A 17,954-nucleotide genomic window follows, 5' to 3' on the forward strand; every position below is an offset into this window, starting at 1 on the left:
TTTGTTAAGGTTTATTGAGCCCCTTCCAAGTTCCACTCACTCTGTCTACAGATATAGGTCAGTTCAAAAGGTAATGTTATGCACATCCATATATAATGTTGCTGCTGCAGGACAAAGTATTGTAAGTAAATGTATCAAAAGAGAGAAAACATATGCACAACAGCTTAATGCTCAGAAAAAAATATTTGTACTGTTCAAAATAATCAAACATTTTGACGAAGTTTGGTCTTCCTCAGTGTTCCTCACCTGAGTTTGGCTAAATTTGGTCGAAATGATGTTGCACTTATTTTTTTTAGCAGTGCCGACTTTTTCTTTTGATGCAGATATAGGTCAGACGTGGCAGGCACAAACCCTTCATTGCAGGGTGATGATACACGGTAAAATCCTCAGTGTTAATGGAGTTCAATTAACACTGAGGATTTTACTGAACGGGCTAAACAGGAAGCTTTATTCTGCATAGCTTGTCTGTGGGGAAATGAGAACAAATCAAGTCAATGCATGCAATATAAGCATCAGCAGCTTGTCATGAAATCTGTAGACAGATCTTTTTAAAATGTCCAGTTTGATTTGTCAAACATAAGCCATGCTCGCTAGCTCAGCCAAAGGAAGGCCGACCAGACCTGGCTGGTGTTCCAACCGTTCATTACATGCAACCATTAGGCCTATCACAATTATTACATAATCGCAATTATTTGAGATAATCTCAATTATTTTGCATAATCGAGCCCATGTTGAAAAATGTTCATACATTTTCAACCATTTTCCAAAAATACCGGAAATAGCAGATCCTCACAATGCGCCGACTGGTTGGTAGGTCGGCTATTTCCACTATTTATTTAATATTTTGTATAAAATGATTAAATGTGTCAGTTATTTCTTTATATATTTAAATGTGGCAGCGCTGTGCAATTTTTGTTTATGAAGCCTAAAAGACAAACCGAAATGTATTTTTTGATTTACACAATTAAATTGTTAATCACACATTTTTTAACAACAATTAATCAGGTAAAATGATCGCGACAGCCCTGGCGACCTAAACAAACAAGCCCCAGTCAGTAGAAACTAGCTGAAGGACAAATGATTGTATTGACTCGATGATCAGCAACCACTACTCAAAACTGCATGGCAAACAATGCAGTCAATCAGCGTTCTCAAAACAAATTCAGGGACATTTTGTCCCAACCTTGGGACCAAATGTACCTCTCTGCCAGGGACACACCACCAACATAACACAAACAAAACTAAAAAGAGACACCATGGTAGAAAATCACAACAAACAACACCTTTAAAGTCAACCTGTGCCTCATTGGTGAAGAATGTCAACACATTCACCTCCTTGCCATTCATCTCACCTTACTATTGTCTCCCTCTGTACAGGGGATGGGAGATAAGATTAGCAGGCTGAAATCTTTTTGGCAGGCCAGCATGCACACTTACATACTCCTCCAGGCTGCTTTCTCTAAGGTTCCACTCAGATGCTGTAAGCTATGTTTACATGACAACTATGGCAGAGGAGTAGGGAAGCCAGAGAGATCTTGGGAGAAGATTTTTTTTTTTGTCTCAAGGGTCACAGAGGGGCCAAGCGCTCTGCAGATGATTATGGAGGTTGGCTCCCGAGTCACGAGAGAAAGCCCCCTGCCCTTGCCTCACACTAAACCCCAAACAGTTCCCCATGGTTACTTAAGCTGCCTGGTGTAATGAGCCAAACAATAAACAATAAAAGGGCTTTGCTGCAAACCAGGGGTTTCATAAACAACCTCGCATAAATTTATATTAGAAAGTTACAGCTTACCGTCTTTGTTTAAAAGGAATGAAATCGATAGAAATAGCAAAAGCTTAGAAGTGGGTTAATACGACCTCTGATGTGGGAAGAATGAAGCGCAGCACATAAAATGCATTGTCAGTTCCCAAGCTTAATTTTCCCAACAACAAAACGACACGTTTCGCCTCATATAGGAGGCTTCATCAGGTCCTGAGGAAAGGTGTGGGAAAATAAAGCTTGGGCGTTTGCAATAAAACATGTGCTGTATACTTTTCGTCTTTTGGTCGACTCTATACCAGCTCTAATTGAAAAATATTTACCTTAAGAATGAAGCGTAGATCGACCTGCTGACGAAACTAGAGACAGCAGTGCTAGGTAAGCACCAAAGATGGAATAATGTTGGCGGCAGAATGAGAGACGATGTGGGAGAAAGAGTGAGAGAAAGTGATGGACACATACGGGTACAGAGACAGTGTAGTATCAAAGGAAGGAAAGAGCTTGGGGGGGGGAACGGGAGCATATGACTCAAGCGAATCTGTCTCAGTAAACCAGTTTCTGAAGCACTCTCTCTAATTTGAATGTATTGGAAAGCAAATAAGCATATCTATCAACGCTCGGAAGGATGCCCCGTTGTCCTGAGGACAATAAAAATAGCAACTTGGAAAGTAGAGAAAGTTATCATTACAAATGATATTATGTTCATGTGTCATGGAATATATCATTTTAATTGTTTGGTGTTCAATGAGGTGGTACCGGCACGAGTTCTGCGCTACATGACACGTGTTTACACACACAAAATCAATCATAGAGAGTCCCACACAAAGGCGCAAAAAAAGTCATCAAAATGCTTGCATAAAACTGTACATATGAACTAAAACAAATTGAACTGAATGTTACCCTATGAAGCTGTCCTGGTGTTTAACTTAGAGTGGCTATATTTGTGTAGCCTCGCGTAGCCAGACTATAATCACTGCGTGGATAGGAGTCTGGTGCTTCTATGAGGAAGTTTTTTTTTCCCAAGAGGCGGGCTCAAAACAATGGCTCTGGACGCAATTAGTTAGACCTAAAACCAACTACCAATGCTGTTTTTGAAAAAATATATTTGATTTGTTGCGGTCCTTAAAACATGTGAGAGTGTTCCAACTTAAAAAGCCACTCCGATAAAGCATGGTGATTTTTTGACTGGGATAACCAGCTTATCCCAGCCCTACATTTTGGCCCACGAAAAAAAGGGTGTTTCTTCAAAATGTGATGGCGCCCAAATGGTGGTGCATCCAACGGTGTCCGACCCAAGTCTGTCCGCGGAGGTCGAGTGACCGCTCTGTTTTCAGACTGTTATCACAGTCATTTATGTCATTTTGTTCTGGTTTCTCTGTGTCTTCTGAGGCTTTTTCAACAACAATGATAAATGACCCGTTCTGGCTGCAGGGAGCGCTGTTGAGGCTCTTTCTTAGTTTCATCATTAAACATAAACAAACTGCTTCACACTCACAGTAGTGCAGGTTAAACCAATGCTGCAGTGCTGCAATGCTCCAATTGCTTTGAAATCTCACATCTCACAATCTTATATTTCTTAGAGATCTTAGGAATCTATAGTTGTATATACACAGATAAGCAATACAAAATGAAAACGCATGGCAGGAAGTACTTCCGGTTTTTAATGCGGTTTGCGAAAACATGGCAGACGGGGAGAATAAGAATATGTTCTCTCCGTGGTGGGTGAGATCATTACAAGCAGTCCAATAGTGACTATCACTATCAGACAGACAGTACACATTTAAAGAAATGCCCAAACCAAAATAAACTACACGTCACGTGTTAATTTTCTTTTTTTTTGGGAAGAACCCAAAAAGACCAAAAACTAAGAAAGTGACATTTAATGACATATGTCCTTTCAAATTAAGTGTTTACTACAAAACATGCTTTAAGTGTTCGTGCAGTATGTAAATGTAAATTTCTATCGCCATATACAGCACCAATCATAAACAGGTTTGAGCTGAAAGTATATTTCGGGACAGTTGTGGGACACTAAGGAAAAAAGCTTGAGCCCTGGTATTGATACTACAGCCTCCTTGTTTTGTGATAATTAACTACAGTTGACGGGCTTTGATGGAAATTGCTAGTTGAAATCTCCAAAAACAGCCTCAGGTTCCACTCTCAGAATGCTCATTATTGGATTGCTTTGATACCACAATCCTCCACAATCCTCCTCTCCAAAGGTGTGAAATTTAAACAAGAACATCTACACTTATTATTTAGAGCTTAGTGGCCCGTTTGCTTTCCATAGTCTAGCTGCTGGTGTTTGAGGCCCCGAGATCAGCTCCCGACAGCTGTTTAAACTGGCCCACAGTAATGCACCACCACAACAATATCCCATGGCTGAAAACCACGGCCTAGCACCATACCAACATGCAAGGAGGCCCTCGGGTTGGATGCTGCACACAAGCCAGCTGCTGGCTATACAGTACATGTTAACATGTTAATTCTGGATTCCTTGTGCAGGAAAAGGCTTATCACCAGTTCACCACCAGAGCAACTCAGGCAGCGTGAGACTAGAGCATCAAGAAATATGTATTTTGTGCTCAGATGACTGTCACAATGCTATAGACCTTGAGTCCTAATATGATTAGTATGCATCATATTCATTTGTGTGACAGCCTATTATTGTACTATTATTATAATATGCTTCGGCCAAACCAAATATCCCCTTTGTTGGCATTCTAAACATTATTCAACGTCAAAAAGTAAGAACATAATTCAACCTCTCAAGTAGACCCACTAGAAGAGCACTTGTAAAAATGCATTAGGCCAACAACAACAGAAACGGCCCAAATGGGCCTGGGCCCAATGAAACTGAAAGCAGACTGACAGTCTGCGACTGGACGTCCGACAAAGCTTCTGTTTTTTACCCACCCCCCTCTGTCGTTATCCATGTCTGCTGATTGCAAGCCAAGCCTACGACTAATCCCATCAGATCTTCCTTCCCGCCCCTCTTTCTCCACATGCCGAATCAAGTCTCGGTCAGGTGAGTGGAGGGTGTACTTTCAATGTCCGAAGAACATCTGAGCCCGGATCAGCACAGTACCGGCATGTTCACACTTATAGACACCACCTTTTTACATTATAACCTATGACAAATGACCAAAAGGCGACTGCATGGCGCAAAAGGCAGCTGCCTTTAAAAAGGCGCAGTGAGCTTTTTTTGACCGAGTGAAGCGCTTTCAAAAGTTGAGAATAGTTACACTTTTTGGAGAAATGCGCATGAGACATGAGACGTTTTTTATCTGCTGACAAATCACAATAAATTGTGTCTCGAGATTGCTGGCTCAAACCTCAACAACAGGCCTTCAAATTGCCCCTTGCTTAGCCTGAAGTAAGCCTTAAAAGGCTTCGTCCAGACAGAGCTCCTTTTACAATGAGCTTTGTTCAGACAGAGATCCTGGACGAGGTTGTGATATACCCCGTGCCACTGTCATGGGTGGAGGATGTCACGTCTTTCATTTTCAGCAGAAAAAGCGTTCTAGGCAGCACTTTTTCTTCATAACAGGCGGACAGTGTGAACACACCCTTACTCGACATAAAACAACTTGCCAAAGGAGTGCATTATTCTTCCAGGATCAGGTGTGCCTGGCTCCAAGACCCCCACCCTGTTGCACCACCCTAGAGGCATAGCTAGGGTGATGCGAGCAGGGGGAGGACACATATTTAGGATGTGGTTCAAAACTCTTTCCCAGCCGGAGAAAAAAAAACGCTGGGAGAGACTAGATGGATTTAGCTGATTAATGATCTGTACACTCTTCTATCTGAGCCTTTGTTGTGTTTCCCCCCGTCCTACAGTACATCGTCATGCTATTCACACATCCAGCTTAGGGTCTTGTGTCAACCAGAGCCAAGAAGAGAAGCAGACAGTCGAATTGCAGCCAAATTGCCATTAATCAAGATCCTCTGAGTGTGTTGTTCTCACAGAATGCATTCCCATCCTTTCCTGTCATAGCGCTGAGGAAGTTCTTTGTAGTGTAGTGTACTGTAGTGCAGAGTTAGACAGATTTGGAGAGGCTATCTGAGATTCTGGACCTTATCCTCTGTGGCCACCATTCCCCATGCGATAAAAAGGCATACTGCCAATCCTCTAGCAGAAGAAAAAATTAGGATTTGGAGTGGAATGAAGGACGAACACCGTTTACACTCTACAATTACAGAATTGGCAAAAAATGGGCATGTGCATGCGGCTGACACGTATAAACGGTGAAACATCCACTGGTCATTCATCAGTACATGCAACCCAGGCAGGTGAGATAATGACAAAGGTGAGAGGCTCCCTCTCAGTCAGACTCCCACTGCAAGCACAGTAGCTTGACGAGCAGTCGAGCACTCCACTGGAGTGTTTCGGGAAGTGAAAATGCTTGCAGAGCGCCACAGCTCCGCAGGCCACAGGGTGAACACAATAAACTGTTATACTGTACACAGTCGGATGGGGAATAATGCTTTTGGGAAGGTACAGCATCTGATGAATCATTCCAGAGTATATGATCATAAAACCATCAAGACGTGAGCACACTGGGCCAAAGCACAACTCAGTAGAGACAGACGCATAGCGAGAGAGAGTGCGAGAAAGAGAGAAACACAATAAAGAGACAGAACTGCAGGCAAAAGAGCTTGAGGGAAGTCAGAATCAATGGAGCTGCCTAAAATTCCACAGAGTCCCCTTGGGGTATGGATACAACAGGAGGATGGGGGAGGAGGCGGTTAGAATGGAAGAAACAAGGGCAGAGGTCATAAAAACTATACGATTCAACCTGGATTAGCTCCAGGGAGGCAACACTGTCCTCTTCCATGAACTCATTGATGAGGGAGGGTCATCTTCCCTTTCTTGACACTGTGGCCGACGTCTCAACTCTGTCCAAGAACCGTGATGCATAGTGATATTTCTTTACCCCCCCTCCCGATTTCGCTCTTATGGAAAGAAAGATTTTGTGGGTCCTTCATAGTGCTTCTAATGACAGGATCCTTATCCTATTCCTATGCTAGGAGTTTCTGCCCGAATTTTCCAGTTCTAGGTTTATTTAGAGGTAATTGGGTGTAATTTACTTGTAATTGACGAGTCTATGTTTAACACTGTGTTTCCCTCTGGGAAAGCCCTGGTAATACACTGGGTAGTGCTTACCATGTGCCACATTCAAATATAGAACAGTAGACCTACAGCATGTTTGTCAACATGCAGGCAACAACTACAGTAAATAACACCTAAGGTTTGTCAGGTCTGGATGCTATATTCTTCTCTCAGCCAACAGTACATTCTATCATAGTGTGTCTCCTCCTTGTGGTGTAAATGTGTATGAAAGTTTTTTTCCCCATATGAATACGGTCCAGCCATTTCATTGTAATGGAATTTATTATCTGAGCTCTGACGCTGAGCAATTACAATGACTAACTTTATTAGACCAACTTGATTAAAGCTTTCCATGTGTATATCCTTTCATGTCCAAGAAATAAAATACAGAAGGTATTCTTGGCAGTTCTCAATGATAAGTGTCCTGTGACTGCTTACTAGTCACAGTTCCAGTCATTGGTTTTACAATGGCACCATCTGGTGGACAAGATCAGCAAAACTCAAACAAAACACTTCCACTAAAAACATGAGCAGACGCAACAGCAGAGAGTGTCATCATGTCACGACTCACGATCACAAAAAAAAAGGCCAGAAACTATCAGGCACCTATTTGAAATTAATACCATTATTATTTGTTCAATAACCCTAAAATCCTGGAGAAGGAAAAAAGTGGGGGATCAATTACATCCCATACAAGTGTAGATGAAACCCATAACAGGGTTTCTACACATTTTAACCAATGGATTTCCATGTCTTTTCCACGACTTCAAGGACTTTTCAACAATGTATAACATGAGAAGTTATGGAAATGTGTTACTGAAACTTACTTGAGTCCCAGACAGTATGCTGTATATCTTCAATCACAAGAATGATTGACACACAGAATATATTTCATATTCTGTGATTTTGTGTGATTATTATTATTCATATACTGTAGATTTTTTTGAATGGACCGGTAATGAACACATTAAAATATGTCTATTTATAAAACTGATTTCCATGACTGTTTGATAATTTTTCCAAAAACAAATCCAGGCCTGGAAAAGACAATTTTCTAATTCTATGATTTTTCCTTTTCCTCTGCCATAAGTAAGAGAAAGAACACATGAGATCCTAGGAACCAGAGAAAAGGTAGGAAGGCTGCTGTACCATAGAACTTATACAAATGCAATTAATAGGGGGATATGGTTCGCCGTTAAGCAAGATGTCTTACCTCAGCAAAGAGAATACACTGTAGGAGTTCCTCACTGAACTCTGGTCAACCTGAAGCAAGCTGTTCTTCTTTCCCTCCGACTGGTCCTGCAAAAAGCACAGGTCAGTACAAAATAAAGTGGAAAACAAAAAAACAGCTTCCACATAAAGGTAACTTAGTTAGCGCTTGGTCCTCCATTGTACAGAATAGCTTCTGGAAATGACAGAGAGGCTGTACCTTATTATCAAAGTCAGCTGCATAGTAGCCATCGTTCAGCCCAAAGATGATCTCATTTGGACTCCTGGAGCGGATCTGTGGAGAGACAAAGAATTGGTACTTGACTGTGGAGCCTTACGGAAGACAGGGAGAACAAAGAGGAGAAGACATCTGTGTGTCCGTCTGTGGCTGGGATGTTTGGATTAGCTTTGAAGAGAACGACGGCACATGTTACATTTTAAACAATATGATGTGCATGCTGCTAAGAAGTCGCCTTCGATTGATGTTTAAGCTTTGAGCGGCATTCTACCAAGACGCTGGACAAAATGTTTCTTTTACTGTAAGAGCCAATATTTCTGAAATTAAAGTCAAATTAATTTGATTTTGAACAGCAGTGAGTATTACATAAAAACGTTTATATAATTTCACACTAATATAGTGGCATGACACAAATTGCGTTAAGTTACTCAGTCACGTTGCTGTGAAAACTAAATGCATAATTATTATTCATTTTTCTGTTCTCCTGATTTGTTGCACGATAGATTTGCTATTACTTTTAGGACTCGGCCAGGCATGGCCCACTAAATATGATACAGTATGATTCTACCTTCCAAAATTAATTTAACTTGATCGGGTGCAATGCTGAAGGTTTGCGTGTGCCTGTCTGCTCTGGTGAACCAAATCATGCACTCCCTATTCACAGCTTAACTGACTTGAATTGACTAATCAAGCTTTGTGTTAAGCATGCCTGCACCCGGTCTCTGCTTCCCAAGCACTGTTGTGGCTGCATGTAACTTAAGAGGCAAAACTAAAGAATCAAGATTAGATTGAAGTTAATCAAACTAATCGCTTTAATCAATTATAAAAAAAACTAACGGCCTACTCAGGAACGATGCAAGTTGGGAACGATGTAAGTTGGAAATGCATGTCCCACCGGTTATGCATTACGCGTTCTTCCATTGTCAGAGTACCCGTTGTACCCATCTGTCTGTCTGTGTCCCTTTATGCCAATATATGAAGTTCTGTGTCAGGCATGCTCAAATATGGAGTCAGGGTAACTCCTTATAATGGGGATTTGCGGTTTTATCTATATTTTTTGGAGATCCGCTGATCCGACCGACTTCCCACTTGGGAATCACTCCCTAGGGTCCTCCGTGGCACGCGCGCCGATTCTGAAGTCAAACGGTCCCATATATAATGAACATATCGGTCGCTTCAGCAGTTCTGATACCTATACATAGGCCTATCAGATTGGTGGTTCTGGACAACCACCGATCAGACCAACTAGACACCGGGACACACTAGACACTCCCTCGGGTCCATGGTAGGGCAAACGCACTTGGAATGGGACATAATGAAAAAATAAATCTTCCTCACATTCTGATTTTCGGCCTCTTTGCCATGCACATTTTTACATAACGTTGTAATGCTACTGACGTTTGCGCGCAACACTCTTGAAAACAAAGCATTCCATTGTGAGTTTGCTTACTATAGAAGCCGCAAATGGAGCTGACAAGCCATTTTTCATGCAAATCAATCAAGTCACCTTAATTCAAGCCTTTGTGATCTACTAGTAGATCGCAATCTACCTTTTGGGCACCCCACAGTGTACAGTATGTGGCAGGATTCCTGTTAAACTGGATTTCATGTATTACTTTTTCAATGTCTGCAAAGCACTTTGTCATTCTATTGTGAAAACAGGTGTGTGTGTGTGTGTGGGGGGGGGGGGGGGGTGTGTTGAGCTCACGTGTTGCAATGCGGTGCATTGTGAGATTGTAGATCATAATATTATGATATCCAGATATCTAGACTCATATCACGATAACAATAGAATATTGATATATTTCTCAGGTCAGGTGTGTGTGTGTGTGTGTGTATGTGTGTGCGTGTTCTGACCTGCTGTCCTGTGTATCTGAGTCCATCCAGGTTGACTTTCCATTCTATTAGGTGCTGGTATTGTTCCTTCTGCCCTCCCCAGATCCTGACGACAAAGCATGACACATACGTGTCCAGAAGGTCTGGCAGCATGCCAAAGTCCAGGCTACGCCACGTTGGATTCTGACACACACGCACACACACAGATCAGCACAAATTATACTAAATCCATACCAGAAATGACAAGACATAAACATACCATAGTAGATGATTTTTCTGTCAACTGACGGTGTGTAACTACTGTAATGTACAAAATGTGTTTCAACCAGGATCCTGTGATTCATGTCATCAGCTCGTAGCTCTAATTCTTTCCATACATAATTTTTTGCCTAATGACAACCAAAAATAGGGAAGCCAGAGTTAAAGTGGTTAAGACGATTGTTATTGTGTCAATCCATCAGTGCGTAGAGGGCAGTTGTATCTAGAAACACATTGAACACAAACATCTCTACACTGGCTTCTACAGTGTCCCTTATCCCTCTGGAATCTATTTGTCTGACTGACATTCACTTTCCAAGACAGCTATTCCCCTCTATTCTATAATGTACAGTTTCCTTCCAGCATAAAGAAATGCTATCTCTTAATCTCTGGTTCAATGTCAGCCAAGGGATAAATGTCGAATGCAGGGGTTTAGGCTGACGGCAGGGCAGGGGCTAGCGGTGAGAAGAGGGAAACAGAACTAGTGAGGAAGTAGAGGAAGAGATTTCAAATAACAACAGGAAGCCCAACGGAAATGTCTCCTTCGATGGACCGTAGATGCCCGGAAAGAAATGGAACACTGCAGAGCAGCGGTCAACATCAAGAATGCTAACGTTAACAGGACAGAGGGACTGAGAGACACAGGAGTCGTGAATCTCATCTGCAGTGCATTATATAGCCTATAGGCTCATGTGTGTGTGTGTGTGTGTGTGGGGGGGGGTAAGATAAGAAAAGTGCTTAGATCAGCTCATGACTGGACATTTGCTACACTTTAACTGCTGTTGTAGCAGGACAGGCCGCATGCAGAGAGCATACAGCTGCTGGTACATGTGTGAGGTGCACTACTAACTCTAGGACCAAAGGAAGGACAATGACATCATCCACACAAATGACAATGGAAAGAAGAATGTGTTATTTCAGAAGCTGGTCATATATATACACTGTATAATAATGTACATAATGTCTAATCACACACACACACACACACACACAGATTAAGAGGGATGCGAGTTTAGCAGGGCATCATAATGTTTAATTCATGTTGATGCCAGCCTCACGCTACAATAATCCTTGAGAATAATTAGAAAAAAGGCAAAAGAGTGAAATAGCAAAAGTTAGCTAAATGAAAGTATTGTAGAAAATACAACTAGCATCGTGAATAACAGCACTGGCTGGGTACTGCAGGATGGGACAAACACAGGAAGTTTCTTGCACAAGGCATTGAAAAACTGTTTCCCTTGCTCTTTCACAATTGTCAAATCCTTGGCCGGCACTTTCTCTGAAACTCAATGCACGATAACACAGTCCAACAGTTGGCTGCAGCCGTTGACTATGTCTGGAAGCCTTCCCCAGGACGCAGAGTCAGACCTGAGGAGTTTAAATTGTCTGCAGATGATGACACTCACCAATGAGTCTCGTATGACTTCACTCTTGTAAAAGTCTGGAAAGAGAAAAAGAAAGGCCGCTTAAACGTATGGCCAGACGAACAGCAAAAATCGAGCTTCAGTTTACTGGCTGAGATACTGATCGAGAGTTATGCATTACAATGTATGAACCACAACTGCCATGCCTTAAATGGATTATGATACAACTGCAATAACCTAACCTCTTTAGTTCTGCCTTGGCTATTGTGAATGACTAAATCACTATAAGCTATGTGCTGTGACATTATGAACTCAATCACACCATGTGGTGTGACAATGTGTGATAATATGGACTAGTACTTCTTCATGGATGTGTAAAGCGTGGTTCTAAGAAGTAGAAGTCAAGTATCATGTTGTGTTAAATATCCATTATCCACCAATTTTTTTTTTACAGTGAATGAGATTAACACATTATAGCAACCAATGATCCACTGTCGTACCGTCTGAAATACACTGCGATATGAGTGTGTGTATAAGGGGGGTTACTGACCACTAGATAGACCGTCCTGGAGGGTCCTCTACATGTGGTCCTCTATAGAGAGGTGGAGGGTATTACTGACCTCTAGATATACAATCCTCTATACAGATGTGGAGGGTGTTACTGACCTCTACATACAGTCCTCTAGTGTGGCAGTGGTTTTCAACCTTTTCAGGCCGCGACCCCCCAAATGAATCATATTTGAACTGGCGACCCCCCACCCTGACAAGCACTTGGAATGTAGTAGTTGAGGCAGTACATTTAGTTGGCCTCGGTTCCACAGATAAATAGTGAAAATAGCAGATCTACAAGCTCAAAACGTCTCGCAACACAAGGTGTAGATCGGCTATTTTCAAAATGTTTGGGTCTTTCTTATATTATTTGACAAGTTATATTAAAAAGTGTCTTAAAAGTCCTTAAATTGTCACTTTAGAAATGTATGTATGTAGGTGTGTTAACTGTTGAGTGAGAAAACAATGGTGCACATTAAGCTAATCATCTGGGGACATACCAAAATAATTTGGGGACCCCCCTGGGGGGTCCTGACCCACAGGTTTAGAACCACTGCTCTATAGAGGTGGAGGGTATTACTGACCTCTAGATATACGATCCTCTCTAGTCTATACAGAGGAGGAGGGTGTTCCTGACCTCTACATACAGTACAGTCCTCAATAGAGAGGAGGAGCGTGGAGGGTGATATTGCCCTCTACATATGGTTGTCACAGCATACAGTCCTCTAGAGAAAGGTGGAGGGCATTACTGACCATCCTCTAGATATACGATCTTCTAATACAGAGGTGGAGGGTGTTACTGACCTCTAGATATACGGTCCTCTATACAGAGATGGAGGGTGAAGTATGTGTCCAGCAGCGGGGAACCATTCTTGTTGACAATGTTTCTGGCCGCAATGCTTCGAAGATGACGTAATCGTCTCTGTTCAAGGAGAGGGGTACAGAGACAGAGAAATACAGGGAGAATTAGGATGATTGTTCATAATGTGATGCACTCAGTAATTGCTAGAGTATTTACAATGTTACTATGCACTACTAGGCATTTAGCAGACACTCTTATCCAGAGTGACTTACAATGGTAGGTAAAGAATCCCATACATGCTCATATAGAGAAACAGTGTAGCATCCATTTAATAATTCTAATCTGAACATTAAAACTATAGCATACCAGGTAAATAATGAACCTCGTATCTGTATTAAAAAAACAACAGGGTATATAAATTACATTCTTAACATTTGTTGTGATCAAGAAAAAACAAACTTAAGAAACAAAACATGAGAACAAGTGATATGTCTGCACTGCAGTAGCCAAATCTTGATCAGTCGCTAGCATCAATCGAGAGAGAACATGGCAAGAAGGGGTACAGGGAGAGTGAAGTGCTCTTTAGAACGCAACATAAACAGCTTGCTATTAATAAAATAAAAAGGTCACATAATAAAAGCATGACATCTTCAGGCCTTTATTATTCACATAAACTCCAGATTAACTTGGCAGGCGTGGTCAGTCATGATACTCACTCAGTCACATGTTAACTACATTGACAACATTGATCCACATTTGCAGCAAACTTACACCGGAAAGACGCTCCATTTGAAATCGGAGGTCACGTGTGCTCCCCGTTTCATAAATCCCGTTGTGTCAACCAAGCCCAGAGCCAGCATACCGATGTCTTTGTGCACGCTTCAAGCTATAAAATCCATGTCTGCTCTACACAAACTCTGTACCAATCACACAACAACACAACACAACATAAACCAGCACTGTATGGATATAACTCCAAAGCTCCAGGCTTCCACAAGTCTCCCAAATAAAAGGGAAGGAGAGACTGCTTTCAATTTCTGGAAGATGAAACGAAGTAAAACGTTGATGCAAATGATGTCTGGGGGTTCCACGAAGCATGGGACACAGGAAATTATGTGAACAGACTGAACACTGGCCATTCAGGTCCCACAGTGCTTCAGGGAGGCTACGTCACAGCAACAGGACAGCTCTCCTCACCTGACCAGCAGAGCCAGCCTCCACTCTATAACCACAGCCATACTGGGGCTAAATCTAAGTCATGGGATTCCCTATAAGATTATGGGCTGGCGAAACAAAAACACTATTTGTTCTGTGGGGGCTTTTTCCCTTTAAAAAATGGCAGTGGACCACAGGCAGAGACAAGTTGCAGTGACTATACTAAGACAGTATGGAGCAAATGTACGCAAGAGTGAAACAAACAAAAAAACAACCTAAACAGAACTCACATTAGAACTCCTGTTATATCATATTGAGAATTTTCTACAAGCACAATGGTCAAAGATCATGGGGTCACTTTATAGTTACTACTGTCTGAAAGGGATCAAAAGGACCTGTAGATGTGAATAGGTAAAAACCTAGTCACAATATGGCTGAGCAAGCCCATTATTACCCAGTAAACCAGTACTACATTCGACAATCATGTTCGCATATTGACTAGCTTGTGTATAGGGAATTGCCTTATAAACAGACATTACTAGATCAAAGTTCGATTTGTGTATGGTCAGTCTCTGTAGATACAGAAGCTTCAGTAGACTTATGAATTTCCATCATGAAAGAGATTTCACATAATGTCATGATCCTGGCCCTCTGAGTCTAAATGTATGTATGTCCATATCTACTAAAGAAAGCTAGAAACAAAAGAGACAGTATTCTAGCCTCTGATGTCATAAAGTGATGCATCATGGGGCTGCTGGAGACCAACTAAACAAACACACACTGCAACAGTAAAAAATAACAGTGATATACAAACAAAAATGCATATCCTAAAGATTCCCAGTCAATCTGCCATGAACTACCCAACAGCTATAGCATGCGTCATTTGATCACATTACAGGCTCACATTTCTTTCTGGATTCTTGATTTGGGGAGAAAGAGTGGTTTTACTAGTTTACAATTATAAAGTGTAGGCATACTAATGTTCTGCACAGTTGAAATTATCCAAGTAACTTGTAAGTGAAATCTTCATTGTATGCACTCATTTTGGTGGCACAATATTTTAACAATAGTTTATGAATGGAAAGGTTGGAAATGTATTGAGAAGTATAGTAAATCTAGTGTTAAATGGGACTGAGATTGTGCCAAAGCCATCTCTGTTTGATACACATGCACAAAAATGAGCTAAAATGTGTTGGAAGGATGTTAATTCAGTTAATTCCGTTATATTCAAATTTCTCCAATAAAGATAGCAATACCAGAATGTTGTAAAAAATAAATAATAATAATCTATAATAATGTTAAAATCTGGATTATTCTGATTTGTTTGTTTCACTTTGTCATTTATTGACTCCTAAAAATATATACAGAGTCCAATAACACAATCTAAATCTTCATCCTGTTCACAAAGTAATAGAAGTTAAAGTTACTACTGACAGCACAGACAACAGCTGTTGGTCTTCTAACCATACAATACATTGCCATATTACACCACCACTTTAGCAATTTTTCTCACAAATCGCTAAAGGGAAGGGATTATCATTATTATTTTAATAATAAGGTTCTGCCTTTACTGATAATCCACACAGTGAAGAGAGACAGGAAAAGGGAGAGAGAGTTGGGGAATGACATGCAGCAAAAGTCTGTCAGGCTCGGGAATCAGACCCGGGACTCAGAGCCTATGTGATACGTGCCTTAACCACTCAGCAAGGTAAGGGATTATGAAGTAATTAAAGACATTTAGAATATATACAATACGACTATCTACTGTAACTATTTTTTCTTGGACTCTTTATGTTAATTCTGTGTACTTCAACATAGTATGGTATAGTAAGTGTTTTCATAGCACACAATTATACCAATTTAGCTATATGATTTAATGTTTCCCATTTGTTTGTATGAATAACAATGAAAATAAACGCTAACATTGCAATGCATATGGGCCTATAAATAGCACTGGTGTAACATTAAGTAGCAACATTGGTTAGCCGTTCTTGCACTTACTGAATTGCAGATGCAGATACAGGCACCTTACATAGAAGATTACTATCATATGGCGTGTCATCACAATATACAGTAACAGGATGTCAACGACTAAGTGATGATGACTCATTCCTATGTCCACAAGATACAAATTAAAAAGGCTGAGTAAACAGCAGCGCAAACACCAGCCTCATACTACTTGTCAGAGAACTAAGTTTAGCCTACAGGTTTTGGATTTGACTGTCAGGAGCCATGGATTTGTCATGCTTAGGTTCATTATAAAGAGGTTTGGTGGAAAGTGCAAACTAGATGTTGGATGATTTAACATTGGCCAAATTACTGGATGATGAATATTAGCATTTTAAAATGTCCAAAATGGGCACAGTCAATTAAAAGGCATATATAGAACAGAATACACACACGTTACAGGAATTACAGGAATGCCAGCGGTGACTGATATCTCAGTATCTGAAATGAGCAAAAATGTGCATATACCAGAACATACTACTTTACTTCTAAAAGCTTTGTTTAGTGACCCAAAGCCACTCTTGTTTGTTTTATAGGTTTGGCTCAAATGACCTACAGTCAAAGTTATGGGTCTGTCACTGTGTGTAATTCAAAAGGAATGAATGAAATGGATTCTGCATGTACGATGAATGGCCACCCTTGAATCCCTGAATGAATCTATGACATTGTCTTGTGCATGAGAGATGACACTGTATAGTTTGTGATTGTGAGCCAAGCCTCAAGAGGCGACACACCATTATTCCTCCAGCTGACCCAGGCTGTCACCTGAGCTTGAGCCTGATGATGATGTGGATGTCATACAGTGCTGACAGACAGTAAACCATGAAGTTGCCCTACAAGCCTCATGCATAAGTTGGTCCTCACAAAATAATAGCAATATTGAACATAAGAACAACAGACTGCCTGTGAAGACACGTTTTTTTTAAAGAACAGTCAACATCAGCCAGGTTGTTTGTTTGTTTTGAAGAGTCAGACCAACAACACCACTGGTCTCCAGTGAGCTAACCCAGTGGTCAAAGGATTCTAGGCAGTAGGCACTATCTGGGTTCCTTACAAGTCTGTAACTCTGACAGTAAACAAATGGACCCTAACGGGTCCATTTGGTTCCATTTGTATACTGTCAGAGTTAAGGGGAGACCTTTAAAAGGCTTGAGAACCAGTGAGCTAACCAGTTAGCCACAGTAGCTAAACTAGCTCAAGTTTAGCTTCAGCGGGCCTCCTGTGCCTCTTATCGCACACACAATCTGTACAGTTAATGAGTAACGTTGTGATGAACCTGTTCCCCGTGCGGGGTCACGTGCATCATGCGCTAGGTGTCATCATACCTGCTGGGATGTCAGCTCTACGTGCAGCGGGCGCGAGGACGAGGAGGCTCCGGCGTTGCTGTTGACAGAGGCGGCGGGGATAGCGACATCCCGGCCGGTGGTGGAGCTCATCCTCCCCCTGTCTGTCTGTCTATTGGCACCTTAGCAGCAGCAGCGCGTCCGCTTCATTCAGAACAACAAACACCCCATTCTCCTCCTGGGGGGGGCATTAAATAAAGACACTCGAGTTGGAGGGCTTAGCGACGCTTGTTCACAGAAGGAAACGTGTGCATGGGAATGTGTGGAGGCACAGAGGCAGCACAGTGTGGAGGAGCTGTCAGCTGGCTAAAGGGGGCATAA

The 17,954-nt window shown here is 41.5% G+C and overlaps 1 protein-coding gene across 1 annotated transcript in view; it reads right to left on the reverse strand.

Moving 5' to 3' along the window:
• uvrag (UV radiation resistance associated gene) overlaps nucleotides 1-17,954 on the reverse strand; it is a 104,890-nt gene extending 86,936 nt beyond the window's left edge. Inside the window, exons 1-6 of the mRNA XM_080434882.1 lie at nucleotides 17,616-17,954; nucleotides 13,131-13,248; nucleotides 11,820-11,854; nucleotides 10,177-10,338; nucleotides 8,302-8,376; nucleotides 8,086-8,171 (exon numbers count right to left, since the gene is read on the reverse strand). Of these exons, the coding sequence (XP_080291008.1) occupies nucleotides 8,086-8,171; nucleotides 8,302-8,376; nucleotides 10,177-10,338; nucleotides 11,820-11,854; nucleotides 13,131-13,248; nucleotides 17,616-17,726 (587 nt within the window). The 5' untranslated portion in view covers nucleotides 17,727-17,954. The remainder of the gene's footprint in view (nucleotides 1-8,085; nucleotides 8,172-8,301; nucleotides 8,377-10,176; nucleotides 10,339-11,819; nucleotides 11,855-13,130; nucleotides 13,249-17,615) is intronic.

This window comes from Gymnoscopelus braueri (genome assembly GCF_963280865.1).
Source record: "Gymnoscopelus braueri genome assembly, chromosome: 8".
NCBI classification, from domain to species: domain Eukaryota; kingdom Metazoa; phylum Chordata; class Actinopteri; order Myctophiformes; family Myctophidae; genus Gymnoscopelus; species Gymnoscopelus braueri.